General features: G+C 34.3%; 2 protein-coding genes across 2 annotated transcripts; one reads left to right on the forward strand and one right to left on the reverse strand.

Annotated features, from left to right (window-relative positions):
• Positions 1-2,511: 2,511 nt before the first annotated feature.
• On the forward strand, positions 2,512-5,234 carry LOC148546117 (uncharacterized). The gene is made up of 5 exons (XM_088499146.1): positions 2,512-2,580; positions 3,015-3,123; positions 3,514-3,757; positions 3,842-3,929; positions 4,014-5,234. The coding sequence occupies exons 1-5, from the start codon at positions 2,512-2,514 to the stop codon at positions 5,232-5,234; spliced, it is 1,731 nt and encodes a 576-aa protein (XP_088355272.1).
• Positions 5,235-5,971: 737 nt separating this feature from the next.
• Positions 5,972-9,664, reverse strand: LOC107615781 (uncharacterized). Its single transcript, XM_088499147.1, has 3 exons — positions 9,645-9,664; positions 6,830-8,075; positions 5,972-6,775 (listed from the first exon to the last, which is right to left on the reverse strand). Exons 1-3 carry the CDS (start codon positions 9,662-9,664, stop codon positions 5,972-5,974), a joined length of 2,070 nt encoding a protein of 689 aa, XP_088355273.1.
• Positions 9,665-18,258: the final 8,594 nt, after the last annotated feature.

Below are 18,258 nucleotides of genomic sequence, written 5' to 3' on the forward strand. Positions count from 1 at the left end.
AATATGCATAATTCTTAAATTATTTATAAATTTAAAATTTGATATATCAATATAGTTTTCAAGATGACAAATACTCTAAATTAGTCTCTTAATTCAAAAAAATATACTACATTAATTTTTTTTTGTCACCAAAATATTAATATTGTCAGTAATATGGTCAATTTTTACTATGCTAGACATAATAACGGTTAGATGACATAGTATAAAAGTAGAGTTGTTCCAATTTAATCAATGTTTTTTTTTTATAACCTAAATCAAATTCATGTCACTCTTCTTCACTTACTTCTTCAAATGTTTCTTCTTCTTCTTTTTTCTTGTTCTTTTTCTTTTTCTTTGTTGGCATAATTTCGATTTTGGGATCATGATTGCAAGTGAGAACTAGAATTCCATGCGGTCAACCATAAAGACCCCCAATTGAAGCATAACATTGGGTTCTAAAATAGTATGAGTGTGATTACTCTCCTGTTTTTCAGAAGTTTACAATGAAATTTAATGCTGTACAGATTATACGGTGATCCGATGGTTTTCAAAAATCTTAACGCAACTATCATACACTAATTTTCATCACTCATAGAAGAGAGAATTTTTTTTCTGTAACTATCATGGAAAAATTAAAAACAAAGAATGATATAACAGAGAGGTAATATTTTGTTTCTTTTTCATAATCAAACACATTTAAAAGTGTATTTAGCACCAAAACATAAACAACGTCGTTTTTTATATATATATATATTCAGGGTGACAAGAATTGACCACATTATTGACAGTGTTAGTGCTCCCATAATAGAAAATGAGAGAGAGATTAATGTGATGCATTTTTTTAAATTTAGAAGATTAATTTAGAGTAATTGAAATTTCAAAGATTAAATTGATGCAACTCATCTATTTCAAAAATTAAAGTGAAATTTAACTCTACATTTCGAACACAATAAATACAAGATAAATATATATGTATTTCGAATGAATTGTATATAAAATATGATGATATATTTATAAAATTAAACACCTCTTAGATGTTATTTATGTGTAAATTCATCATCTAAGTAATTTAATATCGTTAAATATGTGTTAAACTGTCTCTATTATTAAGATATTTTTTTATTAATAACAAAAGCTATTATTAACCATGACTGTGTTGTCCTACTTTATTTACATTTTTTATTTCTTATGCACATTTTTTTTTTAAAATTAATTAGGAATTTTGTTAACAAACGATATAGTAGTACAAATTTTAATAAAAAAATAAGTTACTTTCATGCCACCACATCGTCAAAATTAAGCATTCAATATATTTAATCCGTTTAATATAGTAGTATAAATTATAACAAGGTAAATTACAAAAATTATACTTAAAAGATTTATACGTTAATAAAAATAACTTTAAAATATAAAAATAATCAAATTTTATATATTTTTAAAAATAATTTTAAAAATCAAAGTTTGATATAATTTTTAAGTATAATTTAAAAAATAAGATATTTTTATTTTTAAAATTTAATAATTTTTGGAATTAAAAATATTTTGTAAATGGCCAATTTTTTTAAAAAAATGAATCTAGAAATAGAATTTTTTTTTAAAATGAATCTAGAGATAGAAAATTTTTCTTGATATATTTCATGCACTCTTTAAATAATTGTTTCAATGGTCATCCAAAAATCAAATTAAAGTATTAAATATATAAGTCATTTACAAAATATAAAAATCATTTGTCATTATAAAAAATAATATTTTTATTAATTTTTGTCCAATTAATACTATTTTTTGAGACTTTTTTTATCATTTTTTTTTCTTTTGCTATTTTTATCCGATAATTTAATCTTTAAGTAGGGCTGATAATAAATAAAGTAAGATAAAATTTAGCCTCAATCCTAATTTTATTTGTAGATTAAAAATTTTTTTAAAATTCAATGAAACTCTAATGTATTCTACAAATTGAAGATCTCAACCTTAACTCTATTATTATCCGAAAATTTTTAACCCAACTTAAGAGACGGATCGCATGCAATAAAAAGGAGACATCTGGTCTGTATCCATAAAAATTTTAAAAAATATTAGGACAATGTACTTATATAAAATAAAAGAGAGAAAACTTTACCTAAATACAACTGGAAGTTCCTTACGTGCATGTCCTGATTTAGTTTCTATGTAAACCGTGGTGGATAACCACGGTTTTAATTTTATACGTAAATCGCTGTAAATTGGCACGGTTTACATGCAAGAAGAGTTGAATGTAAACCGTTGTAGACTACCACGGATTACGTTTGGAAAATGCGTGCTAGAAACAGTTGGTGGTAGCCACGGTTTATGAAGAAAATATGGTGGGCATAAAACCTCGTGGGCTACTACGGTTTATGCATGAGATACTATAAATACATTATCCGCTGTAAATCATGGCGGATCACATTTGAGGCAAAGCAAATTTTGTGAAGTTGGGTGGTTGAGAGAGAATCTGGGGAGTTTTGAGGTTTAGGGGGAGGCTTTGAGATTTTGAACCAGTTGGGTGGTGGAGCTATGGAATACGAAGCTCGCATGTACCGGTTAAATGGCGTTGCGCATGTGGCTGGATACATCGACCAAGAAGTTAGTTAAAAAACTTTATTATTATTATTATTATTATTATTATTATTATTATTATTGTTATTATTATTATTAATGTGAGTTATTATTATTATTATTATTATTATTATTATTATTATTATTATTATTATTATTATTATTATTATTATTATTGGGAGTTGTTAGTATTATTATTATTCCTGTTGGCATTGTTAATTTTGTTATTGTTGTTATTATTAGTACTATTGGTATTATTATTCATATTAATGTTAGTCTTATCCTTCTTAGTAAATATTGTTACTGTCGTTATTATTATTATTGCCATTGTTTTGTTATTTTTATCACTGTTATTAGAGATAATAGAAAACCAATGTGGGTGTATAATAATTTTTTTAAATTATAGTTGCTATTATTAGTATTGGTCGTATGTTGAGGATTTTCTTATCCATATTTTGCAGCCTACTAGGGTTATTAGCGGTGTTAGAAGACAACAGAATATGCCTTTACACGGCCGGATTATACCGTATCTGGAGACCGTGGGCTTGTATCACTTGGCTAGGCTGAACAGTCAGTAATTCTGGGTTGATGAGCCTCTACTTAGCGCATTCGTTGAGAGGTGGCGTCCTGAGACCCACACCTTTCACATGCCATTTTGGGAGTGCACTATCACTTTGCAAGATGTGGCTTGTCAGCTGGGTTTGCCCATCGATGGGGATCCCGTTAGTGGGTGCCTGACTGACTTTGAGAATCTGATGGAGAACGAAAGACCCGCATGGGTGTGGTTTTGCGAGTTGTTTGGGGAGTTACCTCTGTAGATTAAAGTCAAGCAGATGATAGTGTGCTACACATGGTTCCATGAGAGGTTTCGGGTTCTCCCAGCAGATGCTAGTAAAGAGACCGTGCGTATATACGCGCGTGCTTATATTCTGATGTTGTTGACCTCTCAGCTGTTTGCAGACAAGAACGCAAACCGGGTTCACCTTCGCTGGTTGCCTTATTTGGCATTGATGGATGACTTGGATAGATATAGCTGGGGCTCGACTGCACTGGCATGGTTGTATAGATGTCTTTATCGTGGGACAAATAGAAACGTTCTTAACTTGGCCGGGCCACTACGGCTTCTACAGTCTTGGATTTTCTGGAGGTTTCCCAGTTTGAGACCTAGTGGTTTTGATGTGTTTGGGTTTTCACTTGCATCCAGGTACGGTTTATTATTTTTGGTCCATAACTTGTTCAATTTCACGTGTTGTTGTTCGTTATGACATGCTTTCAATAAAACTTGTAGGTGGGCTACATATCTACCGAGAAACGACGCAGGGAATCAAAGAGTGGTGTCTGCACGCCTTTCTTTAGATAGATTGCGTTTCTGCGATGTGAGTCGTTTAGTTATTGCTCTTACAAGTAATCGTTCATGTTTACTCTTATGGTCTTACCTAACATTACCTTCTCCGATACAGTTTGTGTGGGAGCCTTATTCTTCTCCCAAGGTTGATGCTGTTGGTCATCCAGAGATACTAGTTGACGAGTACCATAGGCTATGGACGGCGGTCACTAGCCTGATATATTTTGCTGTGATTGAATGGCATCAGGTGGATAGGGTGGTATCGCAGTTCGGCGGTGTTCAGCATCTCCCTCAGTTGGCTCTGAACATAGATTGGCTCCATGCGAAGGATGGAAGGGGTGGAGATCGATGGTTCCCCAAATATTATCAGGAGTGGCATTTTCATTGGGAGAATCGGGTTGATTCAGTCATACCGATCGGTCGAGTAGCTGACCCCGGTCCATTAGCTGAGTACTTGGACTGGTGGTGCCGTCTGGCCCACAGATTTCTATCCCAAGATGTTGCATTTCATAATCCTAGATCGATTCTTTTGACCGAGGAGGCTCGTCACAGAGGATCGTCACAGGCACCTCCTAGGGTGCAGGTTCTCGACAGACTGGACAAAAGGCGAGTGGATCGGCGTCGGCATATAGGCACACGTACCACCGATCGAGAGTGGCGATGGCTCGACGACCGTTTGGATGAGGACCTAGGTGGTGCCGATGATGGAGGTGTTGTGAATCATCGTGTTCCTCGATGTAGAGCCAGACGGCAGGGTGGGCGGGATGGTCGTGGACGGGCACGAGGTAAAGGACCATCCGCTGAGGACGATGGTGCTCAGTACGCTGTTGGTGAGGATGTTGGAGGTTTGGACATAGGGATGGATCAGCCCACCTACGATGTAGGGGGTAGCTCTCAGCTGTTCGGGAGTGTCGGACCGCAGGTATTTGCTGACTTTACTACCGTGGCCGTCGGCATGGACATCGACAACCCCATTAGTCAGTCAGAGTTCTTTAGGGATATAGCAGACATGCTGAGGGACGACGATGCGACCTATTATAGGCCACAGATGCCTGAGGTTCATTCCCAGTTTGCCGAGTCCCAGCCACCGAGTCACGATGTTCAGCCTCAGTTGCCGGTTGACCTCAATGAGCCTACAGCTTCTCCATCTGACCCATGGTTCGCGTTAGGAGGGACCCCAGCATCAGCATTCAGCACCGTTCCGCCACAGACATCCGCACCAAAAGCGGATCAGCGACCAAGGAGGATGCGGCGTCCTCCTTTGTGTGGCACCGGAGGTCACCTGCTTAGTCATTTCGACGATGATGACAGTGACACCATCGAGGATTCTGATTAGTTATGTGTTGTTTTTACATATGGTGGGAACTATGTCTGATTATGTTCTTAGCATCATGTTTAGGGTTTTATGTTTCAGACTGTTGTTGTATATTATTTGATATGTGTGTCTTATATATGTTTTAGGATCTATGGTTACGAACTAAATTGTCACAAATATTACGCGCATTCATAAGCAAACCAACGTGTTTCAATTAAACTTCTAAAATAAAAGGAGTTAAACAGACGAACTTAATACATTCAACAAAGGAACGACATTCATTGACTCAATTCCTAACATTACTCAAATTAAGAAATCCTAATACAACTTAGACAACAACAACGAGATCATAAACGTCATAACATCTAACCATCCCTGGCAGCAGTATGTCTTCGCTGGTCACAATTCCTCCGCGTATGACCAGGCTGACAGTAGAGGCCACAGCGCTTCGAGTGGTTCTCAACAGACTGATCCATGATACCGCGGATTCTGGTTGCCTTCGGACGTCCTTCCCTTGCACGCCTCATGTTAGGATCAGGAATGACTGTTGGTCCAGCATATGGGGGCCATAGACCTTCTGGGATAGGCAGAACAAACCTGTTCTTGTACACGTTGAACACCTCAGTCATACGATACACCTCAAGAACATATGATGCCCAATTCAGGCGCGAGTAGGCGCAACATGCAATGGCATGACAACATGGATAATGGAGCGCCTGAAAGTGGCCACAATCGCATATGTGATCCTTAAGGGAAACTCAATAGCTACCTAGCGAGAATTTTCCGGTCTGTGTCGTCTCAGCCACCATGTACTCTGATTGGTGCCTGTCGTATAACGTGACGGTGAAGCACCTGGAGTCTCTTATGTTCCGATCAGTAGCCTTCACCAACTCCTGACAAAATTCATGCCCAGATCCAAGTTGTGCTTCTGCCGTCTGTCCGCGGACCACGAATAGCTCAGCAAGCCTCCCGTAAGTTGACTTAACCAACAAAGTGACCGGGAGGTTGCAAGTTCCCTTTAACACGGAATTCACACATTCACTAATGTTGGTTGTCATGTGCCCAAACCGTCTACCGCTATCCTCGTGTTGGATCCACTTGTCATACTCTATCCGGTTGGCCCAGTCACACATGGCCGGATTCTCAGTCCGCATGATGTCAAACCAGTAATAAAACTCCGCTTCCGTTTTTGCATAGGCAGCATTCACCAGCATCCTCCTTGCATCTTTACCTTTGAAGCTAAGATTAAAATTCACTGCCACATGACGAATACAGTACGCTCGAAAAGCACGTGGAGGCAGCCAACCATTTTCGGGGGCCTCAAGTGCAGACTTGATGCCATTATGCCTGTCAGAGATAACAAGGATACCCTCCTGTGGCGTCACATGCAATCGTAGGTTGTTCAAGAAGAATGACCATGACTCCGCATTTTCTCCCTCCACAAGGGCGAAGGCTATCGGGAGGATGTTCGAGTTCCCATCCTGCGCTATCGCCAATAGTAACGTGCCTCCATACTTGCCATACAAGTGGGTACTGTCAATACTCACGAGGGGCTTGCAATGCTGAAATGTCTCGATGCAGGGTAGAAATGTCTAGAAAAGACGATGAAAGTACACCGTTGACTCGTCAACCTGATCCCCAAGTCGAACAGGAGAGGTCTTCAATACGGTGACTGTCCCAGCCATGGTCGACTGTACCCCTAGCATCCAACGTGGCAACTCGGCATACAACTCTTCCCAATCTCCATATATTTGTGCTACTGCCTTCTGTTTTTCCATCCAAACCTTCCTGTAACTAGGCCTGAACCCATAATCAGCTTCTGTTGCTTGTTGCAAGACCATTACCGTAACCGCAGCATCTGCCCTAACCAACGGAAAAATTCTCACACAGATAACGTGGTAATCAAGCTGACGGTGATCACTGAAAATAGAGGTGGCCAAGCAAGTGTGCGGACCATTGTACCTCCTAACCTCCCAAGTGCCCTTTCGTGCACGAAGCGATATGCGAATCAACCAACTGCAACCCTTGCCGAACTCCTTGCATTTTTCATAATACTTCAGATGATCCGATTCCAAGACTCTGTACTCAACACCTCGACGGATGCTATAGTCATTCACACTCAGAACAGCTTCATCTTTATTCTGGATTGATTGCCCAATCTGAAAATCTGTAGAATAACCCCCAATTGTAGCACCTCCGTCTGCCTGTTGACCCAGAGCCTCCAAGTTTAGAGTGGAGAAGTGTGGAGGATACTGCTGTGTGCCAGAACTTGAAGGCTCGTGTTGTGTATGTGGATTGGCACCTGTGTTATCATCGCTGTCCCCAATGATATCTACAGGCTCCTGGTCAGAGTCATCGTCCCGCATTGCATTCTCTACTCGATCAGGTTTCCCAAAGTCTTGAACATCATGAATCATGCCACCACCGGTATCCACCTCAAATGCCTGCTGCCAGACCCCAGGATTCTCCAACGGTACAGAACCAACTGCCTCCGTTCGATCTAAATCAACTGCGAAGGAAGGGGATGCGACCTGCGGAACATATGGTCCGGCCGCAGGCATCGAACTAGACGCACCGCCCGCGGCAGTCGAGCTATGAACTGGAGTTGATGCCCCAGAACTATCGACACCAACCTCCAACTTAGCATACAACTCGTGTATTCTGACATCCGGAAAACTCCTAACACAATGAAACAAAACCCTTATATCTTCATCAGCCGCTAGCACAAACGTATCATACTTAACACCGGTCGAGACAACTGCGATAAAAATCTTGTAGAATAGCTTCTTCACCCACTTGCTCCCAAATACCCCAAGCTTCTGCAAGATGCTGTTCTTTACATCTGACAAAGTGCTTGATGAACTGATGAACACACTCAATGGTTCTCTGTCAGTGAACTTCACACCATATTTTTTGCTTCTTTTGATTTTCCCAGAGCAATGCACTAAGACCAAAAAAAAAAACTCTCTTCCTCACTTACCATTGTGATAATGATCTCTTCAGTAGCTTGAATCTCACTCACATATATATAGAATTCTTCTCCTCATAAACTGTGACAGCCAACAAAGGTTTATGCTTTTCCAAAACCCTACATAAACCGTTGCTGGTTACAGGATTTTATGCTCATATTTCTCCCTTACTAAACCGTGGTGACCTACCACGGTTTATGATCACTCTTTTTCACACCTAAACAATGCCAGGTTGCAACGGTTTATGTATAAGTTTGAAACCGTGGTTAGCTCCAACGGATTACATAATAATAAAAAAGGACATGCACGTAAGGACTTTGCAAATGTTGCATTCAGGTAAAATTTTCTCTCTTTTATTTTATATATGTACATTGCCCAAAATATTAATACCTATATATATATTTATATATTCTTTATTATATTATATTTGTCCCTAAAATAAAATATAAATTATTTTCTTGCATTTTATGTTGAAAAATATTTTGTTAAGCTTAATATATAATAATAATTATATTGTTAAATTTGATTTAGTATAAAAATAAATAAATAAATAAATAAACTCAAAAAATAGTGATAATTAATTTAAAGATATTAGCTAATTAGTTGATAATTAAATTAAAACTTAATTTTTTAATTAAATGCAACTTAAATTATTAATTATTTTTTCAAAAAATATATGAATATACTGTATTAATATTTTTTATTAAAATAATATTAATTATAATAATTATTTTGGTTAAAAAATTTATTATACCATAAATAATATAATAAATAAATTTTACAATTGAATAGAAAATAATAAAAAATTAAATAATTGTTTAAGAATATACATAGAAAGATATTAGTTAGTCATATTAAAAATAAAAAAATTATTATAAATTACTTTTTTATTATTTTAAATACTATAACATGGGTCTAAAATTATCTTTTCATTATTTTAAATATTATAATAAGTAAATGTGTGTATAGATGTTTATGTGTGCAGTTTTGATTTTTTTTTTTCAATACATATAGAAAGTTTTAATTTAAAATTTTAAATATATCTAAACTAATTTGGATTGATCAAATGATCAGCTTAATCATCTACATATACAAGTATCAAAAATTTAAATTACATCTTTTGTGTGAGTAATTTATTAGCTAATGACAGACACTTAAATAAAATTTAAATCTATAATAAATTAATTTTAAATTTGTTGAATATTATAAAATTAGCCAAAAACATATATCTATACCTAAATTTTATTATAGTTTTACTTTTACTGCTAAATTTTTATAAATATATCTAAATTTTATTATATTTTTATCTTACTTCTAAATTTTTATAGATCCGCGTCACTGCTCAACTCTACCTGCAACAAAACCAATGTGTTTTATATATTAGTTTATTTTAGGGCAATTTACTTGAATAAATAGAATAGAGAAAACGTTTATCTAAATGTGCAAAACTGGTTCTTATTACCTGCATGTGCAAAAAGCCATTTCTATGTAATCCGTGGCAACCCACCACGGTTTCAAAACGTGCATAAACCGTGGCAGGTCCCAGCGGATTATGGCCAAAAGATATAGAGTGTAAATCGTGGTAGGTCACCACGGTTTACTAAAGAGAGATGGCGTGCATAAACCGTGGAGAGTCACCACGGTTTATGAAGAAACTTGTTTGCACATAAAACCTTGTGGGTCACCACGGTTTATGTGTGGTAAATAATGGCCAGAAAACCTTGTTAATTTTATGTCCAATAGAAAATGAATTTATTAGCACAATAAATTTATGAGCAGAATCTTAAATTATGTCTTATCAACAACAGCTTTTTATAATAGAAAGAGTACAATAGAAAAAAAAATAGATAATACTAAGAAAATAATTTTTATAGTGCTTAAAAAATTGATGTCTATTTACTAACAAATAAAAAATTAATATTTAATTTAAAATGATGAAATTTAATAAATTTAAAATATTTAAAATTTGTTATGTAAAATAAATTAGAAAAAAATTAGACTCCAATAATAAACACCATAAAATTTTTGGATTTTTTTCTATTATAAAATAAAAAAATATTTTTAAAAATAAATTACACTAACATTAATGTTTGGAATCTGTGTTTTTATTTTTTATTTTGAGTTTTTATGAAATTTTCAAAATCTTAGGCGAACTTATAAAAACTACTCAAAAGTTCGTTTAAGCTTAAGGTGACCTCTCTCATTATATTCATCTTTATTTTTTCATTTATAAAATAAAGATTCATTACACTATAACATATTAATGAGTACAATAAAATAATTACTTGTTAATATTGGTATATTAATATTCATTAACATGCTTATTGATTAAATCTTTTATATAGATTTAATAAATTCACATATAAGTGTATATTGATACATTAGTATTTGTTAAATTTAAAATAAAAAATATTTATTATATTATAAGAATATTAATGAATACTCTAAAAAATATTAATAAGTAATTATTTTATTATGTTCATTAATATTTTTTATAATACATGTAAAAATTTTATAGTATATATTAGCCAATAATACATAAAGAGAACGAAAAAATTTTATTATAAATATTCAATAGAAATAGATGATTTTTTTTTCTTTATAAAATGTATTATATAGTGTGTATTTATTAGGCTGCCTTTGTTTTCAACAACAAAATAGGATAAGAAACTGAAAATAGGATAGGACAAGACACTGATGGACAGAAATACAAAATTTTGTGTTCTTGTAATTCTGCTTGGTGATAAACTAGAATAAATTATAAAAAATTATAAAAAATTATAAATTATAAAAAATATAATTATAAAAAATTAACAAGAATAATAAAAAAAATAAAAAATAAGTTGTGTCTCTTGGACATAAAATTAACAAGGTTTTCTGGCCATTATTTACCACACATAAACCGTGGTGACCCACAAGATTTTATGTGCAAACAAGTTTCTTCATAAACCGTGGTGACTCTCCACGGTTTATGCACGCCATCTCTCCTTAGTAAACCATGGTGACCTACCACGGTTTACACTCTATATCTTTTGGCCATAATCCGTTGGGACCTGCCACGGTTTATGCACGTTTTGAAACCGTGGTGGGTTGCCACGGATTACATAAAAATGGCTTTTTGCACATGCAGGTAACAAGAACCAGTTTTGCACATTTGGGTAAACGTTTTCTCTATTCTATTTATTTAAGTAACAGGTACGATTTATAAAAAAAAAAAAACAAATATCTTTAAAATATTAGAGTAATTAATTTAGTGTTTCTACAAATTTTTAGAGATGAATGTATGTGAACGCAATTCTTATCTACTTCAAATATAATTAATATATATATATATATATATAATTATTTTTAATTATATATTATAATATATTATAATACAAATTTTTAGAAATGAATATATGTGAGCTCAATTTTTATCTACTTCAAATATATATATATATATATATATTATAATATATTATAATTGCAAGTAGATCGGGTAATGTTTATGATAAATTTATAATTAATTTTATTTATAAATGAACCTACTTATAAGTATATTGTTAGTGGATGACTCATTTTAATTAAAAAAATAAATGTGCACATAGATTTTATAAATTTGTATTAAAAGTTATATTAAAATTTAATTTTGATGCTTTGATAATGATATATTTATTTTTTGGGATGACTATTTATATAATAAAAATTAAACAATAATTATTTTTATTAAATATAGTGTTACGTGATTTAATATAGGTACGAAATTGCTTTACACAATAATGCATAAAAATTAAATTTTTATATTAATGATTTTTATTATATAAATATTTTAAATAATTATTTGATATATATATCTATATAATGTTTTTCGTGTTAGATATTTTTCAATAATTGTTAAACATTCAGATGTAAATCCATATTAAAATTCTATATATAATTCATGAAATAAGAGTGTTGTTGAATTGAATAAGACAAACACTTATATTATTTTTTTTCATTAGATGGTGTAATTAAAAAAATAAATAGAATTGTGATTGGATGAGTATATTAAATTGTGATTTTGCTTCTGATTTTGAATATGTTTGATCTTGAGTATGTTAAAGATGGTATGATAAGCATATTAGTTGTGTATAATTTTTTTTTTTGTATAATTTTTTTCTCTTTTAATGTGTTATATTCTCTCTTTTTGTAAAGTGTGTTGGACACTATACTCCTAGAGTGTGGCGAAAAATATATTTTAAGAGTGTGGGAGCATTTTATTATAGAAAATGCATTAGGTACTATATCCTATGAGTGTGGTGGGCATTATATCCCAAGAGTGTGGCGGACAGTAATCCCAAGAGTTTGGACTTTATCCTGAAAAATGCGGCGGGTACTATATCCCAAGAGTGTGGCGAGCACTATATCTCATGAGTGGAACGAGTACTATACCCCAAGAGTGTGGATGCATATCAGAGAGACGATATTCGGGTTAGCTATCGAGTGTGTCGGGTTCGGGAAAAGTAACCGACATGTGAGCTCATGGCCAATAGGACAGGCATATATCATGTGCATTTGAATGATTTGTTTGAATATGTATTGTTTTGACTTGCCTAATTGTTTAACTGTAACTATCTGCCACTTAATCTACTTGCGCTGCTCTAATAGTTATACTTGTGTTTTTCTTTTCTATTTTGCCTGTGTTTGTTTTTGAGAGATTCCTCTAGCAGATGGAGGAGGCGCTGAGGATTGTTCTACCTAGAATTTAATGGGGCGCTGAGAAAGCAAACGAAAAAAAAATCTACTCAATTTAATGTTTACACATTGATAATTTATTAATTTACTTAATAATTAAAATTTTTGAATCATAATTTTTTTAATAAAATTAAAAGCTTAAAGTAAAATATAAAAGATCTAATTTTAGTAATGTTGTAGATAAATATCGAAATTAAATTTTAATTTAAAATAATTAAATATATTTATAATTTTTATTAAAAAATATAAAAATATTTTTTTCAAAGATAAAAAAAATAATTTGCTCAATATAATAAATTATATGGACTAATTCATTATATTGTGAATATGAAAACTAAATCAAAATTAAGTATTTTTATATAACTCAAAATTTTAGTAGCTAAATTTTTAATAATTTTAGAAAATTAAAATAAGACAACTCGCAAATAGAGATAACCAAAAATTTGCGAAAATAAATATTGTGAAAATACAAAGTATAACCTACCTTAATAATTGTGTATATAATTTATAGTAATATTTAATAATATGTATAATTTAAATTAAATTTAATCTCATGCAAGGTACGGAAAAATAAACTAGATGCTAAGAAAAAAATAAAGAAAATTGATTTAAAAATTTTGTAATTTTTTAAAGTCATAACGTTTCATTATATTCAGGGATTATATCTATAGAATAGGATTGATCTATTTGAAAATTAAAAATAAATTTATAATTAATGATACAATACTTTAATTCTAATTTAATTACAATAAGTCAATAATTATGTTTGATTGTCATATAATTGATATAATTTGTTAAAAGAACCATATCTAATATACATTTTTATTTGATTGATTCTTTCCATATAGGATATTCATTCATCCATTATAATAATTATGTGATATCCATTCACACATGACACTACTAAAGTACTAATAGTAATTAAGTTAATAAGATATTGGGCAAAAAATCCTAATAAGGCAAGGCAAGTTTCACATTACGTAAATAAGCCAAAAGTAAAATCGTTTCAACAATGAGCCAAGGCCTATTTTAATGTAATTCGAACCAGCCTGGTTCGAACTACATTCCTTAGTAAATCGAACCAACATAGTTCGAATTAGGATGAGAAAACGTTGAACGTAATTCGAACCAATGTGGTTCGAACTTAAATTGCACATAATTCGAACAAGGCTAGTTCGAATTATACCTACGATAGCTAACCATGTAATTCAAACCAACCTGGTTCGAATTACCCTTCTCGTGGCTCCATTAGTAATTCGAACCACCCTGGTTCGAATTACTCATGATTCGGCTATATAAGGAGTTCGAATCAGCCTCATTCGAACCATTCTTCATTTCCCCTACACCACCAAATCCCAGAGAAAACGACCCAGATTCTCTCCGATGAAGACCTGAACGGAATACTCTGCTGATGGGGGACGATCCGGCACGGTTATATCGCTTGGACGGAGTTGCTCATATAGCCGGGGTCATCAACGACGAGGTTAGTACAGAAATAACTTCGTGCTAGCGGTATATGTGACTTAGTGGTTTTGCATTTGGTTTTAGTGGCGGTTTATGTTAGCGGTAAAGCGTAGTGGTATTGCTGGTGGTTTGGTTGAGAGGTTTAGGATGCGGGTTAGATGGTGGTTTAGTTGGTGGTTTATTTAGTTGGTTTCCGTTGGTGGTTTATGTTAGTGGTTTATGTTAGTGGTTTACGTTAGTTGTTTAATGCTAACTATTTTACGTTAGTGGTAGGTGTTGGTTGTTTTATGTTGGTGGTTTAGTTGGTGGTTTATGTTAGTTGTTTTATGTTAGTGGTATGGTTTAGTTGTTTTATGTTAGCTGTTTTATGTTAGTGGTTTATGTTGGTTTTTTTTTTATGTTGGTGGTTTATGTTAGTTGTTTCATGTTAGTGGTTTGTGTTAGTTGTTTTATGTTAGTGGTTTGTGTTAGTTGTTTTATGTTAGCTGTTTTATGTTAGTGGTTTTAGTTAAGCTGTTTTATGTTAGTGGTTCTAGTTAAGCGTGGGAGGCCATTATTCCCATATGACACGGTCGCGTCAGCGACGCGGTCGCGTGGGACGATTTGTGCCATTGGCACGCCTCCAGCCACGCTCCAGCGTGACTCTCTATTCGTTTTTATTTTCTCCCAGCTCCTTGCGACGCGGAGGCGTCGCTGATGCGGTCGCGTCGCGTAGCATTTTTTTTTTAAATAATGCAGTATGCAGAATGCAATGCTAATATGAATGTTATGCATGATTCCAGGTTCAATAAAATAAAATAAAACTTAAAAACAAACAAAACTAAATAAAATTAAAATTGAAAAAGGAACGATCATACCATGGTGGGTTGTCTCCCACCTAGAACTTTTAGTAAAAGTCCTTAAGTTGGACATTTGGTGAGCTCCCTGTTATGGTGGCTTATGTTTGTACTGATCCAGGATTCTCTACCAATGTTTGTATCTCCAGTAACCTCCGGGATCCCAAACTAGGCACAGAAAGCCTTCAAGTAAGTTAAAGCAAGTGATAAGGCCCCAAGAGTGGTGATTGATAGAATGGATTTCGGAGTCCCAGACCTTGCCTTTGCACCCATCTTTTAGTTGAGCAATATTGTTCCATCCGGGTGGCAAGCAGTCTGAATTCTCACGTAAGCGGCCAAACAACTTCCTAGATCCATTCAGTTGAGCTCTATACCAACCTTTACTCTTAAACTTAAAGCTTCCAACCATGATGAACCTTGCAGGACAATTCTTACCACTGGCCATCTTCCTCTTACTCTTAATGTCACAAAGAGCTCTAAGTTGACCATCCGTCTCCAGTAGCCCATATTCAAATGGAATTAGAAAGCTAAGGGATATGAATTTTACCCACTTGAATGTTGTGAAGGATGATGGCAATTTAGGAGGAGGTATTTTCAATGAAATTGCAAGCTCCACTCCCTTGTGCTCTTTTCTGATAACTACCACCTCTTTGCAAGCTTCTTCAATTTCAACCTCTTCCTCTTGGTAGCTCTCTTTCAATTCAATCTCCTCTTCATTGCTTTCCAAGGGCATGGGAGGTTGTGCTTCTTCTTCTTGAATCTCCATCTCTTGATCAACCTCTTCCAAGTCTTCAACTATGATATGCTTTGGAGGTTGTACACCCTCCTCAGCATCAATTTCAACCGTCTTGGAAGGAGGCTCTATGTCTTGACTTTTCCATGGAGGTTCTGTATCTCCTAAGTCTTCAACCACTTCTTCTTCTTCTTGAACAATGATAGCTTCTTCTACTTGTTCTAGTACGAATTCATTCCCTGTCTTGTCCACCGGGGTTTCTGGTATCTCCTTCATGCTACGCTCTTCACTAGACTGTCCACATAGAGCTGTGGCTGATCCTTGTATATTTGAGTGCCTAGAAACCCATTAAATTACTGCTTGCTCCAGTTGTTGAATGGTTGCCTGAAATCGATCCACTATTTCCTTGAAACGATCCTTTGTCTCTTGATGCACTCGGCTTTCATAAGTAGGATCATAGTGCTCTTGGATTGATGGATATGGAGATGATGAATATTGAAGTGGTGGTTCTTAGGAGTAATTGGGTTGGAATTGGGGTGGTTCTATATATGGTTCATATGGCTCATAAGGTGGTTGGTATGGTGGTTGAGGGTTAGGGTCATATGGAGGTGAATGGCAGAAAGGGGCTTGTGAGTTTGGTGGTCCAAAGTTATGTTGAGGAAAGGGTTCATAGGCATATGATGGTGGTTGTTGATAGTCCATTGGAGGTGGTTGTTGCCATGAGGATTGATCAAGTCCTTGTGGCTCCTTCCATCTTTGATTGTTCCAACCTTGATGCCTGTTCTCATTGTAATTTCTTCTTCCTGCAACATAATTGTAACCAGACTCATAGCCAAAGGGGTGAGAGTTCATAGTAGTAGGAGAAAATAAAAATTAAAACTAATAAAAAGAAAATATTTTGAAAAAGATATAATTTTTTTTTGAAAAAGGATAAGAAAAGATTTTGAAAAAGATATGATTTTTAAAAAAAAATATTTGATTTTTTAAAAATAAGAATGATAAGATAAAATAATTTTTTTTAATATTTACAATAACCAATAATAAGGCACACGTTTGCAATTCCTCGGCAACGGCGCCATTTTGAAGAACTGAAGATTGATGATTTAGAAGTTATAATAAACTCTCGTTGTAAGTATAGTTACTAAACCAAGCAATCAACCTTTCTTACAAAAGTTTTGGTTGTCACAAGTAACAAACCCCTTTTAAATTGATAACCGAGTATTTAAACCTCGGGTCGTCTTCTCAAGGAATTGCAGGGAGGTATGTTCTTATTATTGGTTATGAGTCTTGTAAATTAGGGGTTTTAGAAAGTAAGGAAGCAGTATGTTGCATAAGAGGAATAAGATAAATAAATAACTATAAAATAAACTCTTGGCAAAGTATAAGAACTGGAAGTCCTATCCTTATCAATTGTGATGAGAATTTGATTTTGATCCCACTTGGTCCGCCTTTACTAAACAAAGGAAAGTTAAGTGGGCTGATTGGCTTGATTCTCAAGTCCTAGTCAACTCATGTGGAGAGACTAGCTTTAGAGCAATTCTAGTTCAATCAGAATCTGCCAATTTCAACCACTGTTTTATTTGACAGCTCAAGCGTCACCAATTACCTTAACCAAAGCCAAGAATGTAGAAAGCTAAATTAAAATCATAAATATCTGGAATAACTCAAATAAAATACATTCAAAGTAGTAAAATCTAACTTGGAAAAGTTCATAAGCCAATTGAAAAAATAAATAAAAATAAAGAACCTGGGATTGAGAGTCACTCCTAAAACTAAGAGAAGTCCTAAATCCTAATTCTAAGAGAGAGGAGAGAACCTCTCTCTCTAAAAACTACATCTACTCCTAAAATTGTGAATATGAAAGCTTCCCCATGAATGGATGCAATCCCCCACTTTATAGCCTCTAATCTGTGTTTTCTGGGCCGCGAACTGGGTCGAAAACAGCCCGGAAATCGCTGGAGAAGAATTCAAACACGCTGATTTCCGTCACTGCAATGCGGCCGCATGGATCACGCGGTCGCGTCGCCTAGCGTCAGGGGAACTATAGCATATTATATATCAAATCGAAGCCCCGGACGTTAGCTTTCCAACTCAACTGGAACCGCGTCGTTTGGACCTCTATAGATAAAGTTATCGCTGTTTGAGTGCGAAGAGGTCAGGCTGGGCAGTTTAGCAACTTCTTCATCTTCTTGTATTCCTTCCACTTTTGCATGCTTCCTTTCCATCCTCCAAGTCATTCCTGCCCTATAATATCTGAAAACACTTAACACACATATCAAGGCATCTAATGGTGATAAGAGAGGATTAATAATAAGCAAATATAAGATCAA

Source organism: Arachis ipaensis, chromosome B9 (assembly GCF_059453495.1).
Source record: "Arachis ipaensis isolate K30076 ecotype BB chromosome B9, ASM5945349v1, whole genome shotgun sequence".
Taxonomy (NCBI): Eukaryota; Viridiplantae; Streptophyta; class Magnoliopsida; order Fabales; family Fabaceae; genus Arachis; species Arachis ipaensis.